The 18,072-nt window shown below is 36.8% G+C and overlaps 1 protein-coding gene across 6 annotated transcripts in view; it reads right to left on the bottom strand.

Moving 5' to 3' along the window:
- Positions 1-555: 555 nt before the first annotated feature.
- Positions 556-18,072, bottom strand: part of KYAT3 (kynurenine aminotransferase 3) — a 60,319-nt gene continuing 42,802 nt past the window's right edge. For all 6 annotated transcript variants that reach the window (XM_070367745.1, XM_005888417.2, XM_070367747.1 and 3 more), the window contains 5 exons: positions 16,438-16,527; positions 13,207-13,393; positions 8,138-8,214; positions 7,647-7,733; positions 556-752 (listed from right to left, as the gene is read on the bottom strand). In XM_070367745.1, coding sequence (XP_070223846.1) covers positions 690-752; positions 7,647-7,733; positions 8,138-8,214; positions 13,207-13,393; positions 16,438-16,527 — 504 coding nt within the window. In that variant the 3' untranslated portion in view covers positions 556-689. The remainder of the gene's footprint in view (positions 753-7,646; positions 7,734-8,137; positions 8,215-13,206; positions 13,394-16,437; positions 16,528-18,072) is intronic.

Genomic DNA, 18,072 nt, shown 5'->3' with positions numbered 1-18,072 from the left:
TGTAAGCCACAGGCAAAACTATGAGCAAAGTTCAAAACCATTAGTAAATGAGGGGAGGGAACTACAGGTGGGTAGAGACCAAGCCAAAATATGAAGTTGAAGGACCTGAGTTTTTATGCAATGGCAGAGAAGTGAAACTGGCCAATAGTAGGTGAGCCCTTATTATCTGGCAGGCTTTACTTACATCAGTCCATTTCACTCTCACCAACAACTCACAAACTTCATATAAAGTGAAAGTGAAGTCACTCAGTTGTGTCCGACTCTTTGCGTCCCCATGAACTGTAGCCTACCAGGCTCCTCCATCCATGGGATTTTCCAGGCAAGAGTACTGGAGTGGTTTGCCATTTCCTTTTCCAGGGGATCTTCCCGACCCAGGGATCGAACCCAGGTCTCCCGCATTGTAGGCAGACACTTCACCATCTGAGCCACCAGGGAAGTCATATAAATAAAGTAGGTGCTATTTTTATTCCACTCTTATGAGGAAACAGAAGCTGTTTTAATACAGTTTAGCAAAAAAAAAAAAAAAAAAAAAAATCTCCAGAATATTGTTAGGGGTGAGGTTACCAATGGAAATATTCCTTTAAATTTTATTTTTACTGAAAGATTTTTTGTTTTCAATATCCAGCAAGTGGCAGCACCAAGTAATTTTATATTAGATCATTTAATAGAAACAACACACTCTGCGTTTATCAAGAGTTCTGTCTACTCCATGCCTTGATGATTTCTTCAGCAGCATCCAGTGTACTGTCTTTCTGTAAATTAATGAAATAGTTATCATTACAAATCAAAATAAATTCAAGATGAAGTAAAGATTTAAATACAAAAAGTAAACCAAAGTCAGTCCATCTGTAAGAGTCATGTAGTGGTTTGGGAACTGAGTGGTCCTCAACCCCTGATAACTTGAGCCAGGCTTTAGCTGGTCCTTAGCCTCTGCAGCTAAGACAGAGTCCAGGACCATGGTATGGGGATGGGGGATACCTTGAGTGGTGTCACTGGAAGCTCTACCCCATTTTAAACCACTTAACTTCAGCAGGAACACAGAAACTGGGAAGTGGCATCTACAGCATCATCCTTTGCCTTGGTGGCCAAATACACAAGTCACAAGCTCTTTAAGGAGCCCAGCAGCAAATCAAACAGGCCGAATATTTATAATGCCATTATCCCATTGCTGTTGGGCTATAAAAGTGAATGAGCCTCACAAGAATTCAATGTTAGGGGAGCTATAGAAGTGTCAACAGCAGTCATTTACATTATACTATTTTGTGATGCTGGCTGCCAGTTCAGAGCACTTTATTACTACTATCCTGACACCAAAAGAACTTTGCAAATTAACTAATATGGGGCCAAGGAACATTACCAAGAAAATGATCAACAATCTGTATATACAGCTCAGTCTGAAAACAGCTTAACCTAATTCCAGCCAAAACCATGTCTGTCAGATCAGTGCGGATGCCCTCACTGCCAAAGACTCGGACTTATAAATGACATTGATGCAGGAGAGCCTGAAGGATGTACTGATGAGATCCATATTTACGGTTTAGTTCGTTTGGGTAGGAAGAGCGCAAAATCACAGACTTCTCTCAAAGAGCCTTGTAGACAACAAAAGGAAACCCCTCCCTTAGCTCTCAACAAAGAGGATGCCAGGCGGAGTGAGACTACAATAATAAATTAATATACAATTACAGAAAAAAGTCAAAGGATACAGAAGAGTTTACACTGAAAAACAGTCATCTGTTTCTTCCCTTCTTGTGCCTTCTTACTACTCCCATCATCCTCTAAGTCAACTTCCTAAGGCAATTGTGATTTTAGTTCTAGTGATTACCATCAAAATCTAAGTAATGTATACTCCTAATTTTTTAATTTATCAACTTCAGACAATGTTTACCATTCTCTGCTCTGAATGAGGAAAAATTGGTTCTTTCATACTACTCTGCTCCCTCCTATTGAAGTCTCACAGTTATAAGCTCCTAACCCCACAGTTAGAGGGCCAACTGTAATGATATAATTTATTTGTTTTTTGAATAGGTAATATGTACATATGGTATAGAATTAAATTGATGGATAAACTTCCTCTTGCTTTCTCTACTCTTTTCCTTTCTCTTCCATCTCTACAGAATGACTTACTCCAAAGCCATTAGGAGGGAAACAGATCATGTATGGGGGTGGGAGAGCCTCATCAGCCTGGTGCAGGATGCTACAGGCAGAGTAAGTAAGAAGACCTTCCAACATGGGTGGCACGAGGTGGTGGTGATGACAGTAGTGGCACTGATCAGGATCAGGGCGTCAGAATCGAGGGGTAAGTAAGCAAGGCATCTGTATGGCAGGGTAGTTCCAGGCAGCATGGAGCCTGGAGGGGATGAGGCAGGCATCTGCCAATGCAGACGGGTATGGAGTGTCAGAGCCTGTAAGGGAAGAGGAGCGCTTCTATGCAGTGGGTGACAGTGGTGGCTCTGTATGTGGTGCTGGAGACTGAGGAGAGTATCTCTGCAGGAAGGTGATGGAAGCAGGTCAGCACATGGTGCTGAAGCCCAGGTGAGGTGAGGACGGTGACCATACAGGCGAAGGGCCGGCAGACTGGTAAAAATGTCAAAGCCTGAGTAGGGTGAAGGGTGTCTGTCGGGGTGGTGGGTGGAGGGGCAGTAGCACGGACAGGAGACTGGTCACATGCAGAGGTACCGATCAAAAAAGTGGTTAAGTGATGAGCAAGGTGTTTCTACTGTCAATACTGTCAAAGAAGGTTGTGACTAACATGTATAGGGAGAAAGCTAGAATAAACTTGGAGGTGGTTTCAATGTATTTAGATAGTCATAGGAATAAGTAGAATAGATACAGACATAGAAAGGATGGACATACATTTACATGTTCCCTATCTCTGTCTTCTGGGAGGGCCTGGGAATGCTAATACCCCAATGAGCACTCGTCATGCCCAGATCTTGGTTTCTTAATACCATTCTCCAGTAAAAGGTGATTTCAGGTTGAGCTGGACAATGACAAAGTGAACCTACTGCATCTTGAAATGCCAGAAAGTAAGAAAATGCTCAAAAAATGATGGGAGACGTGTCAAAGGAAACAGAGACCAGCTTAACGGGGTTCCTAATGGCCAAATTTTGGAAAATTTGAGCATCAAAATAAGTAATAATAATAAATTTTAACCCACTGAATAAAACAAGAATCTATGAGTCCTTACATATATGAATGGTTAAATGAATAAATTATTTGATTTGATATGGAATATTTTCATAGTTTCAAAGTACTTCACCACAAAACATTCATTATTCATCAAGGAAAAAGTGAAACTTTACAGTAGAGAAGCCTGGCAGACACCACCTCAATAAACTTATTAAACTTAACATCACCAGTTGTAGATAAAACTAAAATCATGTGCTATCTGATAGGATGCAAAACAATGAACAAAATATCACTTCTGTAGTTTCTACCAAAAGTGCATAACCTGAATCTATCCATGAGTAAATGTCAAACAAACGTTGAGGGACTTTCTTCAAAATAACTGGTCAATAATTTCCAAAAGTATCAAGATTATGAAAATCAAGGAAATCTGAGGAAACTTCCCAGCTTGAAGAAGACATGACAACTTAATGCAATGCATGATTCTGGCTTGGACTGACTGATGACTGGTTGATTGACACAATTGTGGCCTGGGTTTATTTATTTATTTGCTTGTTATAAACAAGGACATTATTGGGGCAATCAGTGAAACCTGAATTAGATCTGAGGATTAGACAGAATAATATAGCACTCTTAAGTTCATAATGTTGATGGTTATATTGTAGAAGAATGTTGTATAATGGAGAATGCATAATAAGGTATTTGGTGGTAACAGAGGCATCAATAATTAAGTTAGGAACTTGCCCTACAATTGTTTGGAAAAACAGGTTTCAAAACTTATTTACTGAGACTATTTAAACATATATTTCTTTAGGTAATCCAGCCTCCCATCCATCTCTCTCAGCCATTCAGTTTTCCTCCCCAGAAGCAACACTGGATTTTATTATGTATCCTTCCAGAGAGACAGTTGAGGCATTTAAAAGCTTCTTCTCCTTCCCTTTCCTTCTTTTCCTTTTTATGTAAATGATATCGTTCCTCACAAACTAGTCTGCTCCTTGCTTCACTCGTTTAGGTATGTGAATGTACCATAATTTATTTAAGCAGTCTGCACTGGTGAGTATTGTGGTTGTCTATTATAACTTTTTGATATTACAAACAATGCTGCATTGAAAATCGTTGAATATAGACCTTCAATATGCAAGTAAATCCACAGGAAAAAATCCTACAAGCAGAACTGGTGGGCCAAAAGACATGTGCATCTACATTTAAATAATTTTCAAACTAACCACTGTAGAGATTTTACAAATTATACTTGTACTCTCAATCAATGCATGAGAGTATCTTAGGAAACTTTCCAGTTGTTTTGGTTATTTCCAATCTAACAGATAATATAAAATTTCATGGCAGTTTTATTTTTCATTTCTCTTATTATTGAGATGTATCCTTTTATATATTTGACAGCTACTGAGGATTTTACTAATAACCATTGTAAAGTGCTGCCTTTGGTTTGTTTTGTCCTAAAATTCGACCTGCTTTCTTTCAGCTTCCACTTTATTGGCATGTTTTGCCATCCTTTTCTTTTTCGCTTTTCCAAGCAATTGGGTTAGGTGTGTCAGCTTTCCCTAGGGGCTTGATGTTGCTCCAATACTGAATGCTGATGGAAAGGAGGTGAGTCTACACTGATCTTCCTCCTCTCCTGTCTCCATGGAGGCCTCGATCACCTTGTGTAGATACCAAAGGATCATTTATGAAGTCCAATATATTAAACAAGGTACATCTCAGCGTTTTTCTGTGACATTCTGTGACATTCCTGAGGCAAGCCATTTCCTTCCTTGTTTCAAATGGAAAGGATTCTCAAAGCTATAAAATTCTTTCCCAATTCTATTTGTTCTGCCCCCCTCACCCCGACCCCCCACTTCTCCAGGAACTCTAGGTATATCATTTGTCTTCCACATTTATACTTTTTCTAACATTTAAAAACTCTTTGTTCCTGGGAATTCCCTGGCAGCCCAGTCCTTAGGACTCCATGCTTTCACTGCTGAGGGCCCAAGTTCAATTCCTGGTCGGGAACTAAGATCCTACAAGCTGTATGGTATAGCAAAAAAAAAAGAAATTCTTTGTTCCCTTCACTTCTTTTCACCCACTTCCCTCAATCCTCGGTGTGCTTATAGAAGAATTTAGTGTTCTCTTTGCTGCTTCCAATGTCACTACAGTTACCAATAGCTATATTTTTTCCCCTTCAATTTCTTATCTGATCTCTTACAGCTACCATTTCATCTTCTTACATTATCTTACTCTAGCTTCCCTGAATTTTAAAAAAAAACTTCTGCTGTTAACTCTTGTTTTAAATGCTTTGAATTTGAAATGTAACACTTTTTTTTTGCTCTATGGCAACAGTTCTTTTTGTTTTTTGTTTTTTTTTTTTGTTGTTGAATATTCTCTGATACTTATTTTTCATTATATCTTTCTCCTTCTCCTTAATAGCATCTTTATAGATTCATAGCTGGTTCCTTTTTATTACTCATTTTTGGGTGAATTCTCTTTGTAAGATGACTAAGCTACTTGCTGGCTCTATGATTTGAACATGTATTTGTAGATTTGTATAAAGGAGGAGACAGGAAAGAAGTAGAAGGGAGTAGAAATTATCTTTGGCTCACAGTAAAGTTAAATGATTGATGGAGAGTTCAGTGAAGGGGAGTTCTTTTAGACTTTATTTCTTTTTAACTAATTTAACTGTCTCCCTCCAATTTAATGTATCCACCCTGCCTCAACACAGCTTTAGAAAAAATGAGAGGAAAGAGTAAATCTATAGCCCTTTCTTTCCACTTGGTTCGCATAGGTACTGGATGACATGACCATATGTTTCTACTCTGCCTTGTCCATGCTGCCAAATGGGTTTGGAGAAGTTTCCACTCCCAGTACACGTACTGTTCCTGCTGTTCTGGATAATGAGTAGGCTACCTATTGGCTCTGCCTATTAGGCTGTAGAAGCAGGAGCTTTTCTCCATGTCTTCCCTCCACCATTTCCTTCACTGTATTTGGCAACTCTTCCTCATTTACTGGGGGATTTGGAATTTTTTTCCCATTTTCCTAGCTGTTCTTTTTAAAAAATAATTTCCAAGAAGAGAATGGGAGAAGGCCTGTTGACCATTTCTAAAACTGAAAGTCTTATGTTACTTTTTTGTTCTATTAGTTATGCTTATAACTTCAAACAATATATATTTATTCCTCTATAAATCCACTATAAGATACAAGTATTAATGGCCTTACCCTTTCTTCCACATTTCAGATAATCAAATGTTGACACTGTTAGACTGTTAAAATTTATATTCTATTCTAAATAAGTCTCCCATAGTTTGTCTATATGGTGTCTCTAAAAGTTGAAAACAGTGTTTACATCATTCTGACCAGACTTAAAGATGAGTGTGTTGGTATAGAGAGTGCCTTAATTTTGATAAGACTGTTTTCAGTAGTGATAACATCTTAAAAATAGCAACAATACATTCAGATTATTTTTTTTAACACAGATCTGATGGTGCTGAATTATCTCAGCTTTAATTTATCAGGGACGTATATTTTGTTTTCAGTGTAAAAGGATATCTTCCTGAATATAGAATTCTGGCTGACATATGTTTTATGTCAGCACTTTAAAGGTGCCACTTCATTGTAATCTGGTCTCTACTGTTTCTGATAAGAAATTAGTCAACATTCATATCTTTGCTCCCATGCATGTGAAGTGTAGTTTTTCTCTGGCTGCTTTCAAGATCTTATCATTATCTATAGCTTTCAGCAGTTTAATTATGATGTGTCAAGTTGTGATTTTATTTGTATCCTGTGTGGTTCACTGAATTTTTAGATCTCCAAACCGCTATTCACCAAATATAGGGAAATTTAGTTCTTTATTAAAATATTTTTTTCTGCCACATTCTCTCTCTTTTTTTTTTTGGATACTCCAGTTACATGTATATTATTACTTGACATTGACTCTGAGGCTCTGTTTATTTTTCAAAAATAATTTTTCCCTCTTTTTTCAGATTGGATGATTTCTATGGATCTGTATTAAGGTGGACACTTTTTTTCCTCACATCCTCAATCTTCTGTATGTTAAGACTATATATTTTTCATTCCAAGTATTACATTTTAAAATTCTTTAAGTTCCATTTGGTTCTCTTTTTAATTGCTTTAATCTAGTTGCTCATTATAACCATATTTCCCTGAACACATTTATAATATCTGCTTTAAAGTCCTTGTCTACTAATTCCTACATATAAGTAACCCTTAAGATCTGTTTCTATTGATTGTATAGAAGTCACATTTTTTTCTTTTTCATTAAAGGTTGCATTTTCTTGTGTCTTCAAATGTGTCTGGATATTTTAATGTTAAAGGTAAGGAGTCTAATTATGTTGTAATCCAATAAACTCAGCTTCAAAAAGTGCTGAGTTTTGTTTTGATAATTTTATGGTAGCAAGCCAAAACTTAAAAACTGCATATGAGTGCATCATGCCTAGCAATAGAAAAAAAAATGGTGCTTTATAAACCGAAAGGAAGGACATTATAAATGTGTAGAACAGGGAACTTACTTTAATGAAGCAAAATCGCACAAATTTCTCAAACTGTGATTTGGTTTCTGCATTACAGAATGCTGAAACTGGGATGGCTGACAGTTTCTGAAAAACAAAAAGAAAAATATAAAAACTACGTACACTTTAAATATTGATTTTTAGAGCACAAACATTAAAAGCAAATAGATACTTCCAAATATCCACAAGAATTTCCAAAAGAAATGTATTTTTAAAATCCTCCAGAGAATTCTCTGGTAAACCAACGGTTAGGATTCTCTGCTTTCACTGAGAAGGGCCGAGGTTCAATCCTTGGTCACAGAACTAAGATCCTGTCAACTTCATAGTGTGGCCAAAAAATAAAAATAAATAAATAAAATCTTCCAAATAACTGTGAGTAGAATATCAGGGAATAAAACTACAGTTCACATTTTTCAAAGCATGTCAACAGGCTTCCTTCATAAATCAACTATAACATACAGCACAATATTGCAAAAGCCAATAAACATTACCTTATTTTTAATCATCCATTTCACGAATTTATAGTCATAAGGTTCATTGCTGTCCTTCATATCGAAGAGGTCTACATCTAAAACAATAATAAAAATTGGATGGCTATGTATTATATCTGAGGCAAAGTGTATTTCATTTGTCTACTAAGATTCAAGATTTCCTCATGCTGGATTCATACTGCATGGTATGGTGGGAAGTAAGGAATTCCCAGAGAAGCTTTACAGATATGATACTCTAAGGCACTACTCACATATACATCTGGTTGATCATGTTTGTGTTTTAGCACTGGAAGACAGTAGGAAGAGGCAGGACAAACAGCAGTGTTACCTTTCCACTTAGAAATAATATATGCCTCTATGATCATTATTAAGGAAATAACCTCAATTTTTAACGTATTCATCTATAAGAATTTTATTTCCAAATGGTAATTCGTCATTAGATTGTGAGCTCCACAGGGATATTGCAATTTATCACTATCCCCATCTCCTAGGTCAGTATCTAGCATGTAAGTACTGAAAAGCATGTTTGTGGAATGAGTAAATTAATATAATTCACTATTTATGAAGAGAAAACATCTATATAGTTCTCCCAAGTGATGTATTTATTGTTTCCCTCTTCTAAATATTATGCTTAATTTTTTTAAAAATTTGGTGAAAAACTTCAAATACACATTCCTATATTTATCTCTTGTTCCAATCTTGCTTTAAGGTCTGGACAAGATATTTCTCTGGCACTGGGATTCAGAAACCTACATTTCATATTGTTTCAACTGTACTGACTTGTACTCAAGATCTTTTTGAATGCCCCAAAGCAACAAACACTGATGGTCACTGTAATCAATTATTTTATCCTTTATTGTGGCTACCCTGGTAGCTCAATTCATAAAGAACGTGACTGCAATGCAGGAGATCCAGGTATGATCCCTAGATAGGGAAGATCCTCTGGAGAAAGGACTGACAACCCACTCCAGTATTCATTCTTGCCTGGACAATTCCATGGACAGAGGAGCCTGGTGGGCTACAGTCCATGGGGTCGCAAAGAGTCAGACACGACTAAGCAACTAACACACACATACTTTATTGCTCAAAATAAATCAAGGCAGTTATCTTCTTTCTTTTATTCACTAAATTTTATTCACTAAATTTTTATTCACTAAATTTTATTCACTAAATTCACTAAATTCTGGGTTTCTTCAAATTAATAGTGTAAAAACCTTGACACTAAAGAAAGTTTCACTTTTATTTTTTTAAATGACTTAATATGGCTTTCCTTAATGATTTTATTTCAATTTTCTCCTGTGATTTAAGAATGTAAAATTTCCATGTAATAATGCTAATAATATTATACCATTTATTACTATCTGTTAAACACGTTACATGATTCTCTCATTCATTTGTCCTATAATTCTGTGAGATGCAACAATTCTCATTTTACAGATGAAGTTAAATTACTACTTTAAGTCATATGTATGTATGTGTGTTTAATTCAGATTTGACTCTAAAAAAATGACAACTTAAAACAGAGTCTAATTGCAAATTATGTGAAAACTCCAAGTGACAATTACATAAGACTTAGCAGCAGTAGCAGCAGCAGCATACTAAAAGTTAACCTGGAGAGTACTGATTACAACAGTAGAAGGAAAAAAAGGAGGGTACTGACAGATTGTAATTAACACTGTCTAAGAGTCAGATACAACTGAGCAGTTTCACTTTCACTTTTCACTTTCATGCATTGGAGAAGGAAATGGCAACCCACTCCAGTGTTCTTGCCTGGAGAATCCCGGGAAGGGGGAGCCTGCTGGGCTGCCGTCTGTGGGGTCGCACAGAGTCAGACATGACTGAAGCAACTTAGCAGCAGCAGCAGCATACTATTCATTTATTCTTTTTTTTTTTTTTTCTTTTAATTTATTGAGGTATAGATAGTGAGGGACAGGGAGGCCTGGTGTGCTGTAATCCATGGGGTAGCAAAGAGTTGGACACAACCTAGCAACTGAACAGCAACAGCAAATAGCTGATTTACAATGTTGGGTTAGTTTCTGCAGTATAGCAAAGTGAATCAATTATACACACACATGTATCCACTCTTCTTCAGATTCTTTTCCCATATAGGTCATTACAGTGTGCTGAGAAGAGTTCCCTGTGCTACACAGTAGGTCCTCATTAGTTATCTATTTTATGTATAGTAGTGTGTGTATGTTCAGTTCTTCCATTTATCCCCCTCATCCAGCTTTCCCCCTTGGTAAACATAAGTTTCACTCAGTATGGTAACCACTCATTTATTCCTCTAACACTTAGAAAAGAGAAATTTATTGCCATGGTACTGAAAGAAAAGGAAGGGAATAAATACAATTCTAAATATTTTATAGTTAGGAGAAAGTTGTAATCTACTTCTTTTCAATGCTTCAGTTAGAGATGTTGAAACAAACTAAAGAAAATATTTGTTTACTGGAGGTAGGAGTTTGAACCATATTACAATATCACTCGCACAGAGTCGGACACGACTGAAACGACTTAGCAGCGGCACTAGCAGCAGCTTATTTAAGTAATCTATGAAAACAAAAATTGGTTGTTGTATTCCCACTATCTCCTCCCTAATTTCACACCTTGTCTTACTATCTTCCTATTTGTAATCTTGTCTTCTGATTAAATGTTTCCCTTTTTAGTTCTAGGATGATGCTCACTGGTCAGGGAAGTTGCTAAGTATAGCAGAAAATATGTAAGTTTACCAGTTAGTACATGGATCTCTGCATTCAGAGTCTACCTCTGCTACTTATTAATTGATTAACTTCAGTAAATTTCTTGACTTTTAATGACATCTTTCTCAACTATCAATGGGGATATAACAGCACCAATCTTATGGGCTTTTGTGAGACTTTGATGTTTGTAAAGCAAATTACTGTATCATAATGCTCAAAAAATATTAACCAGTTAGTCACTGCTATGAGCTATAAAGAGAATTACTATGTCCATGAATTTTATGGTTCATTTTTATCTTTAAGCTACCATCAAATGAAAGTTTTGTTTCTTGCTTCTGTCTTTTGAAAAAGGTGGGACCAACCTCCAGTATATGGAAGAATTTCTATATTCAAAATAATCAGATGAAAGAGAAAAATAAAATAAATTTGTCTTCATATATAGAAGGGTCTTATAGACATTAACATTCTTTCTCACACAGGTGAAGGACCATAAAGAACACACATCTTTTCCCCCATCATCATAAAAGTTGTTTTCTAGCCCAAATCCTTTCTTTTCCTATTACAACCATACTTGTTCAAGATCTAGGACCTAAACCAATACTGCATGCAGGCTGGGATCGACTGAGGATGAAATGGGAAACTATTTAAGAGCTTAATGCAAACAAAAGTTGCATTACTGTCTTTTTGATGTTTAATGTCAAAATCTGATAAATTTCTTTTAGAATTTACTATCTGGAAAAGTTTGGTTCCAGGAAAGACTTACTCTTATCTAAAAAGCTGTTAAGTTTAATTTTATAAGAATCACGTAACTAATTCCATTTTTCTATTTGTCTTTGTTGCCATCAAGCTTGGAACCAAGTTAAGGCTAATTACAATACAGCTGACCCTTGAACAATACAGGTTTGAACTGCTTAAGTCCACTTACACAGATTTTTTTTCAACAGCAAACACCATGGTATATACAATCCATGGTTGGTTGAATCCACTTTTGTGGAACCTTAGATAAGGAGGGACTACATACACAGAAGGACCTCAGATATGGAGGGCCAACTATAAATTATACATGGATTTTCAACTGAACAGAGTCACCATCTTGCAACCCCTGCATTATTCTAGGGTCAACTACATATGAACCCAGGTGACTAAAATATTTGCTTCCCCTACTCCATGTTACATTAACATAGGAATATTTCTACTTACATGTTATTGCATAGAAGACTTTAAGTATGAATTAGCTCAAAGTTTTATTGGAAGCAGATAAAAGTAAAATAATTTTCTTCTGAATAGATGAAAACTGTGCTGTTTCTTTTTATCGTTTCATGAAATGAGCTACACATTTAAGCCCAATACAAGAAAAGTGATTTCTAAACCTTAGACTATAGAACATCATAAGGGTTTTTATTTAAGAAGAGATCTTAGAAGCCTGACAAATATACCTCTCTGGCAACAGCAGAGCCAAGAACTCCTGGTCACTCTGCTTTTCTTATAACAAATGAGTAAATAATAATCACTGTTTTGTTATAATGTTAAAAGTTTCTAGCTTTGTAAAATTTAGTATATATAAAAGAATTTTCAAGCTCACTGGCATATCACTTCACTGTAATAAAACCTTAAAAACATTTAAAACTATGCAGAATTGCTGTAATTTCTGTCAAAATAAATTATGCTCTTAAATTTACTGTGATTAACACCACAGATCTGGGGAAGAAATATGTTATACATAAAATATTATTATGCTTCTAACTTTAGATTTGTACGGCATGTCAGAATTCCATATCATAGCTTCAAGTAATGTAAAGGTCATCGTTTTTTGGAGACAAAATTATTTGGAATCTAGCTGTATGACTTTAGGCAAGTTACTCCCTAAGTCTCCATGTCTTTAAAAACAGAGATAACAATGCTTTTTAAAAAAAGGGTATTTGAAGCGTTGGCATGCAGTAGACCCTCAATAAATATTACTTTGCTCCTTGACTTCATTTCTGTATACTCTAAAGTGACAAGTATTCTCCAATAGCATCAATATTTTAGAAATATTTTTTTTCTTGAGTAAAAAGGAAACTAAAATTTTACTGAAAGGAACACAAGGGACATATATTTTTTCATGTACCTGTTTTAAATTACATACCAGAACAAGGTTAACAGAAAATTCTATGTTTATTAGAATACCTAGAACAAATAACTCCATAATAGTTATATTCAAGGTCAATGGCCTAATCATCAAGATGACTGCAGAAAAACACTGACACTGTCGAAATCCATTTTCCCATAAATGAAAGGCTGATATTGGCTTTGGTACCAATATTTTCTTCATAAATTTGATATAATTCCACACCTAGGTTTCTGCATATTTGAATAATAAAAACCTTTACAAACCTAGCATAGACACGTCAGCAACAATGAAGTATCCCCCATCAGGAACTATGGATTTTAGGCCAACACTTTCAAGTAAATGTACCATCCGATCTCTTTTTACTTCTAACTCTTTTGGCAAAGAATTGAAGTAACATTCTGGGTCATCCATGCGCTTGATGTCAATCCAGAAAGCTTGAGCCAAGGCTTCCTGTATATTAAGATTGAAAAATATGGAAAGGAAATATGGCAATGTTATGTACTGCCAAGTTTATTGGTATAATAAATAAAGATTGTCTGAGTAATATTACCAGAGAAGGCAATGGCATCCCACTCCAGTACTCTTGCCTGGAAAATCTCATGGACGGAGGAGCCTGGTAGGCTGCAGTCCATGGGGTCACCAAGAGTTGGATACAACTGAGCAACTTCACTTTCACTTTTCACTTTCATGCATTGAAGAAGGAAATGGCAACCCACTCCAGTGTTCTTGCCTGGAGAATCCCAGGGACGGGGGAGCCTGGTAGGCTGCCGTCTATGGGGTCGCACAGAGTTGGACACGACTGAAGTGACTTAGCAGCAGCAGCAGCAGCAGAGTAATGTTACTGACAAGAAAGTCATTCAGGGAATTACAGGTGAACCTATGTGAGATTCTACACACTAATGGAAGAATAAGTTACATGGAAATGATTACATCTAATGTGAAGAACTGAGGATGAACCACGAAAATTCAAGTTGAAATAGAGGTACAGTTGTCCCTTACTCTTCACACAGGTGACTGGTTCCAGGGCCCCCACAAATACCAAAATCCAAGGATGTTCAAGTCTTTTATATGAAATGCATCCATGGGCTCTGCATCTGTGAATTCAACCAACCCTAGATCCACAATCTTTAGTTGAATCAATGGATGCAGAACCTGTGGATAGGGAGGGCCAACTGTATTATATAAAGATGCCTTACTTGGAAATGAAAAAGACAATGGTGTTTTCTACTAAGATTAGCATTAGAGTGATTTGCTAGATCTAAGCCTGAAGGACAATCAGAGAAATGATAAACTAACCAGCGTTTCCCCATTACCTTTCAGGACAAGAAAAGTGTAAATGAAAGCTGATCGATCCACTGTGTCACCCTTCATAAGTATATGAATCCCTGTACTAATCATTCACATTTTTTCTCCACTGCTTTTATCAACATCTGACATATTATGTTATTAAAACATTTACTTGTTTATTATCTGTGCTCCCCCAACAGGCTATAAGCTCCAAAAGGGCAGGAATTCTTGACTGCTTTATCTCTGACACTCAGTAAGTATTTGTTTAATAACTGAATAGATTTATTTTGAGAATGAAAAGAGTTGAATACAATAAAATCAACATCCAACTAGCTTTTATCATGATATCACTCTATAGTCATTTGAAAAAAAAAATTATTAGGATTTTTTTTCTTATTCAGTAGGTATTTTTGATAGGAAACAAAAAAGTTTATTGTAGCCAACATATTCCCAGTTTTGGCTTTTTAACTGCTTCCCAACAAATAGTTTTCAGTATTCTGATTATTCACAGAATGATAATACATAGATCCCTGTTTTATAGATATTAAAAAACTAGAAACAATACAAAAAAAATATACATTAAAAAGTCTTGCAACCCACCCCAGACCCTATCTATACTAGTTTCATGTGTTCCCTTTACCCCAGATAGCCACTTTAACTATTTTCATATGGTTCTTCCAGAGATTCTTTAAGAAAGTATAAGCAAATAGTTTTCTCCCTTTCTTATACAGAATACAACATAAATAATAATATATACTGCTCTGTATCTTGCTTTTATTTTTACAATGTATCTTGGATATCTTTCCATATCAGTAATTATAGAATTTTCTCATTCTTTTTTGTTTTTCCTTTCCCTTTCCTTTCTTTTCACTTTTAAACAGCCATCGTGATAGAGTAATGGCCCCTAAAGAAGTCCACATCTTAATGCCTGGAACCTGTAAATATGTTACCTTGCATGGTAAAATTAACATTGCAAATGTGATTTAAGTTAAAGACCTTGGAGATAGAGAGATTATCTTGGATTATCTGTGGGCCTAATGTAATCATAAGGATTCTTCTAAGAGAAAGAAGGTGGCAAGAGAGTCAGTGTTACAGGGGCTATGTGTTGATAGAGGCAGAGGTGGCAGTAATGTGACCATGGGAATGCGAGTACCACCAGAAGCTGGAAAAGACAAGGAGCAGATTCTGCCTTGGAGCCTCCAGGGGGAATGCAGCAGGGTCCACACTTGCTTTTAGCCTTGAAAGACCCTTATGGACTTCTGACCTCCAGAATGTAAGATAAAAAACTTGTGTTGTTTTAAGCCACTAAGTGTACGCAAGTGTTAGTTGCTCAGTCATGTCCAACTCTTTGTGACCCAATGGACTATAGCCTCTGCGCATGGAATTTTCCAGTCAAGAATACTGAGTGGGCTGCCATCTCCTACTCCAGGGAATTTTCCTGACCCAGGGATGGAATCCAGGTCTCCCACACTATGGGCAGATTCTTTACCATCTGAGTCATCATGGTGGTAATTTGGTACAGAGAACTAGGAAACCAATACAGTCATATAACATTAAAATGTTTAGATAGACCATAGTCTATTTAATCCATTGTCTATAGATGAACTATTCCCCATCTTCTGCAATGACCACGTACACATAGAGCTTCTTTGATCTGCAGAGAACAGCTATAAGGTAAGTGCTCAGAGGATACACTGCTGCTTCACAGAGCACACATACCTGAAATTTTGCTTGGGGCTGTCATATCCTCCAGAGAATTTGCAGCATTTTGCAATCCCCACCAGCAATGTATGAGTGATTAAAGTTAAAATTTTTGTGTTAAAACCAAAACCATTCTTGATAGCAATGAGTATGTGCTTGCTTCTAAGTTTCCAAATTATACTGGAAGGACATGAAGGAACTGAGCCAACTGAAAGTGAAAGAAAGTGAAGTTGCTCAGTCGTGTCCGACTCTGTGCGACCCCATGGACTATAGCCTACCAGGTTCATCCATCCATGGGATTTTCCAGGCAAGAGTACTGGAGTGGGTTGCCGTTTCCTTCTCCAGGAGATCTTCCTGACCCAGGGATTGAATGTGGGTCTCCCGCATTGTAGGCAGAGGCTTTACCATCTGAGCCACTAGGGAAGTCTGAGACAGAAGTACACAACATAAATATAACACCTCTGCCCAAAGACCATGGAGCAGCCCTAAATTACTGTAACACATACCTGTAAAGGGGTTGCACAAGTATAAACGGTGTTTTGCTGAACTGTCTGTAAATGTTTTATCAAATGTTTAGGACCAATGGACCAGCCAAGCTGCAAAAGGAAAAGATTTAAAAATGAATCTAATTGTACGTACCAGATCTGATAGAGTAGCTAAGCTTAACGCAATTATTAAATATATGCATTTCTAAAATGTTCACACTATGAAAGCTGTGTAGTCTTAGTAGTTAGAAACATTTCAACCTTGATCTTTTTGTGGAATAGTTTCCAACTGAAGTCACTAAATTCTGCCTTCAGAAGGCAAAGAGTGCTTGCAATCATTATTATCTACCCCTCTCTTTGAATTTGCTATTTTTGATATTCTGAAAGTCTAATAACTGGTAACAAAGCTTCTTTGAATTAGATATAGATAAAAGTAACTTTCAACGAGGGCCTTAAGGGACTTTTCCACAATTTCATTCTCCAGGCTCATTTTTGATACTCCCTCCTTTGTAGCCAAGTTTAGGAGAAGTGAAACTGGAAGACAATCAAGTTTCAATTGGAACAACTGTGATTGTATTACATAATACAGTGGTTAAGTGCATGGATTCTAAACCTAGATTTCCTGCCCTGGGTGGAATTCAACTTTATTAGCAATGAAACCTTAGGCAAGTTACTTAGATTCTCTGTACTTCAGTTTTATTGTCTGTAAAACAGGAATAATAAATTATGCCCACCTTATAACATGGTTATGAGAATGAAAGGAATCAGTATGTGTAAATCTCTAGAACCTGGCACATAGTAAGTGTCAAAACATTCAGTTCAGTTCAGTTCAGTGCAGTTCAGTTACTCAGTCATGTCCAACTCTTTGCCACCCCATGAATCGCAGCACACCAGGCCTCCTTGTCCATTACCAACTCCCGGAGTTTACTCAAACTCATGTCCGTTGAGTTGGTGATGCCATCCAACCATCTCATCCTCTGTCGTTCTCTTTTCCTCCTGCTCTCAATCTTTCCCAGCATCAGGGTCTTTTCAAATGAGTCAGCTCTTTGCATCAGGTGGCCAAAGTATTGGAGTTTCAGCTTCAACATCAGTCCTTCCAATGAACACCCAGCACTGATCTGCTTTAGGATGGACTGGTTGGAGCTCCTTGCAGTCCAAGGGACTTTCAAGAGTCTTCTCCAACACCACAGTTCAAAGGCATCAATTCTTCAGCGATCAGCTTTATTTATAGTCCAACTCTCACATCCATACACGACTACTGGAAAAACCATAGCCTTGACTAGATGGACTTTTGTTGGCAAAGTAATGTCTCTGCTTCTAAATATACGGTCTACGTTGCTCATAACTTTCCTTCCAAGGAGTAAGCGTCTTTTAATTTCATGGCTGCAATCACCATCTGCAGTGATTTTGGAGTCCCCAAAAATAAAGTCTGACAGTTTCCCCATCTATTTGCCATGAAGTGATGGGACCGGATGCCATGATCTTCGTTTTCTGAATGTTGAACTTTAAGCCAACTTTTTCACTGTCCTTTTTCACTTTCATCAAGAGGCTCTTTAGTTCTTCTTCCCTTTCTGCCATAAGGGTGGTGTCATATGCATATCTGAGGTTATTGATATTTCTCCCAGAAATCTTGATTCCAGCTTGTGCTTTCCCCAG

Source organism: Bos mutus, chromosome 3 (assembly GCF_027580195.1).
Source record: "Bos mutus isolate GX-2022 chromosome 3, NWIPB_WYAK_1.1, whole genome shotgun sequence".
NCBI lineage: Eukaryota > Metazoa > Chordata > Mammalia > Artiodactyla > Bovidae > Bos > Bos mutus.
Note: the sequence above shows the minus strand (reverse complement) of the source record. Positions and strands in the feature narration are given on the sequence as shown.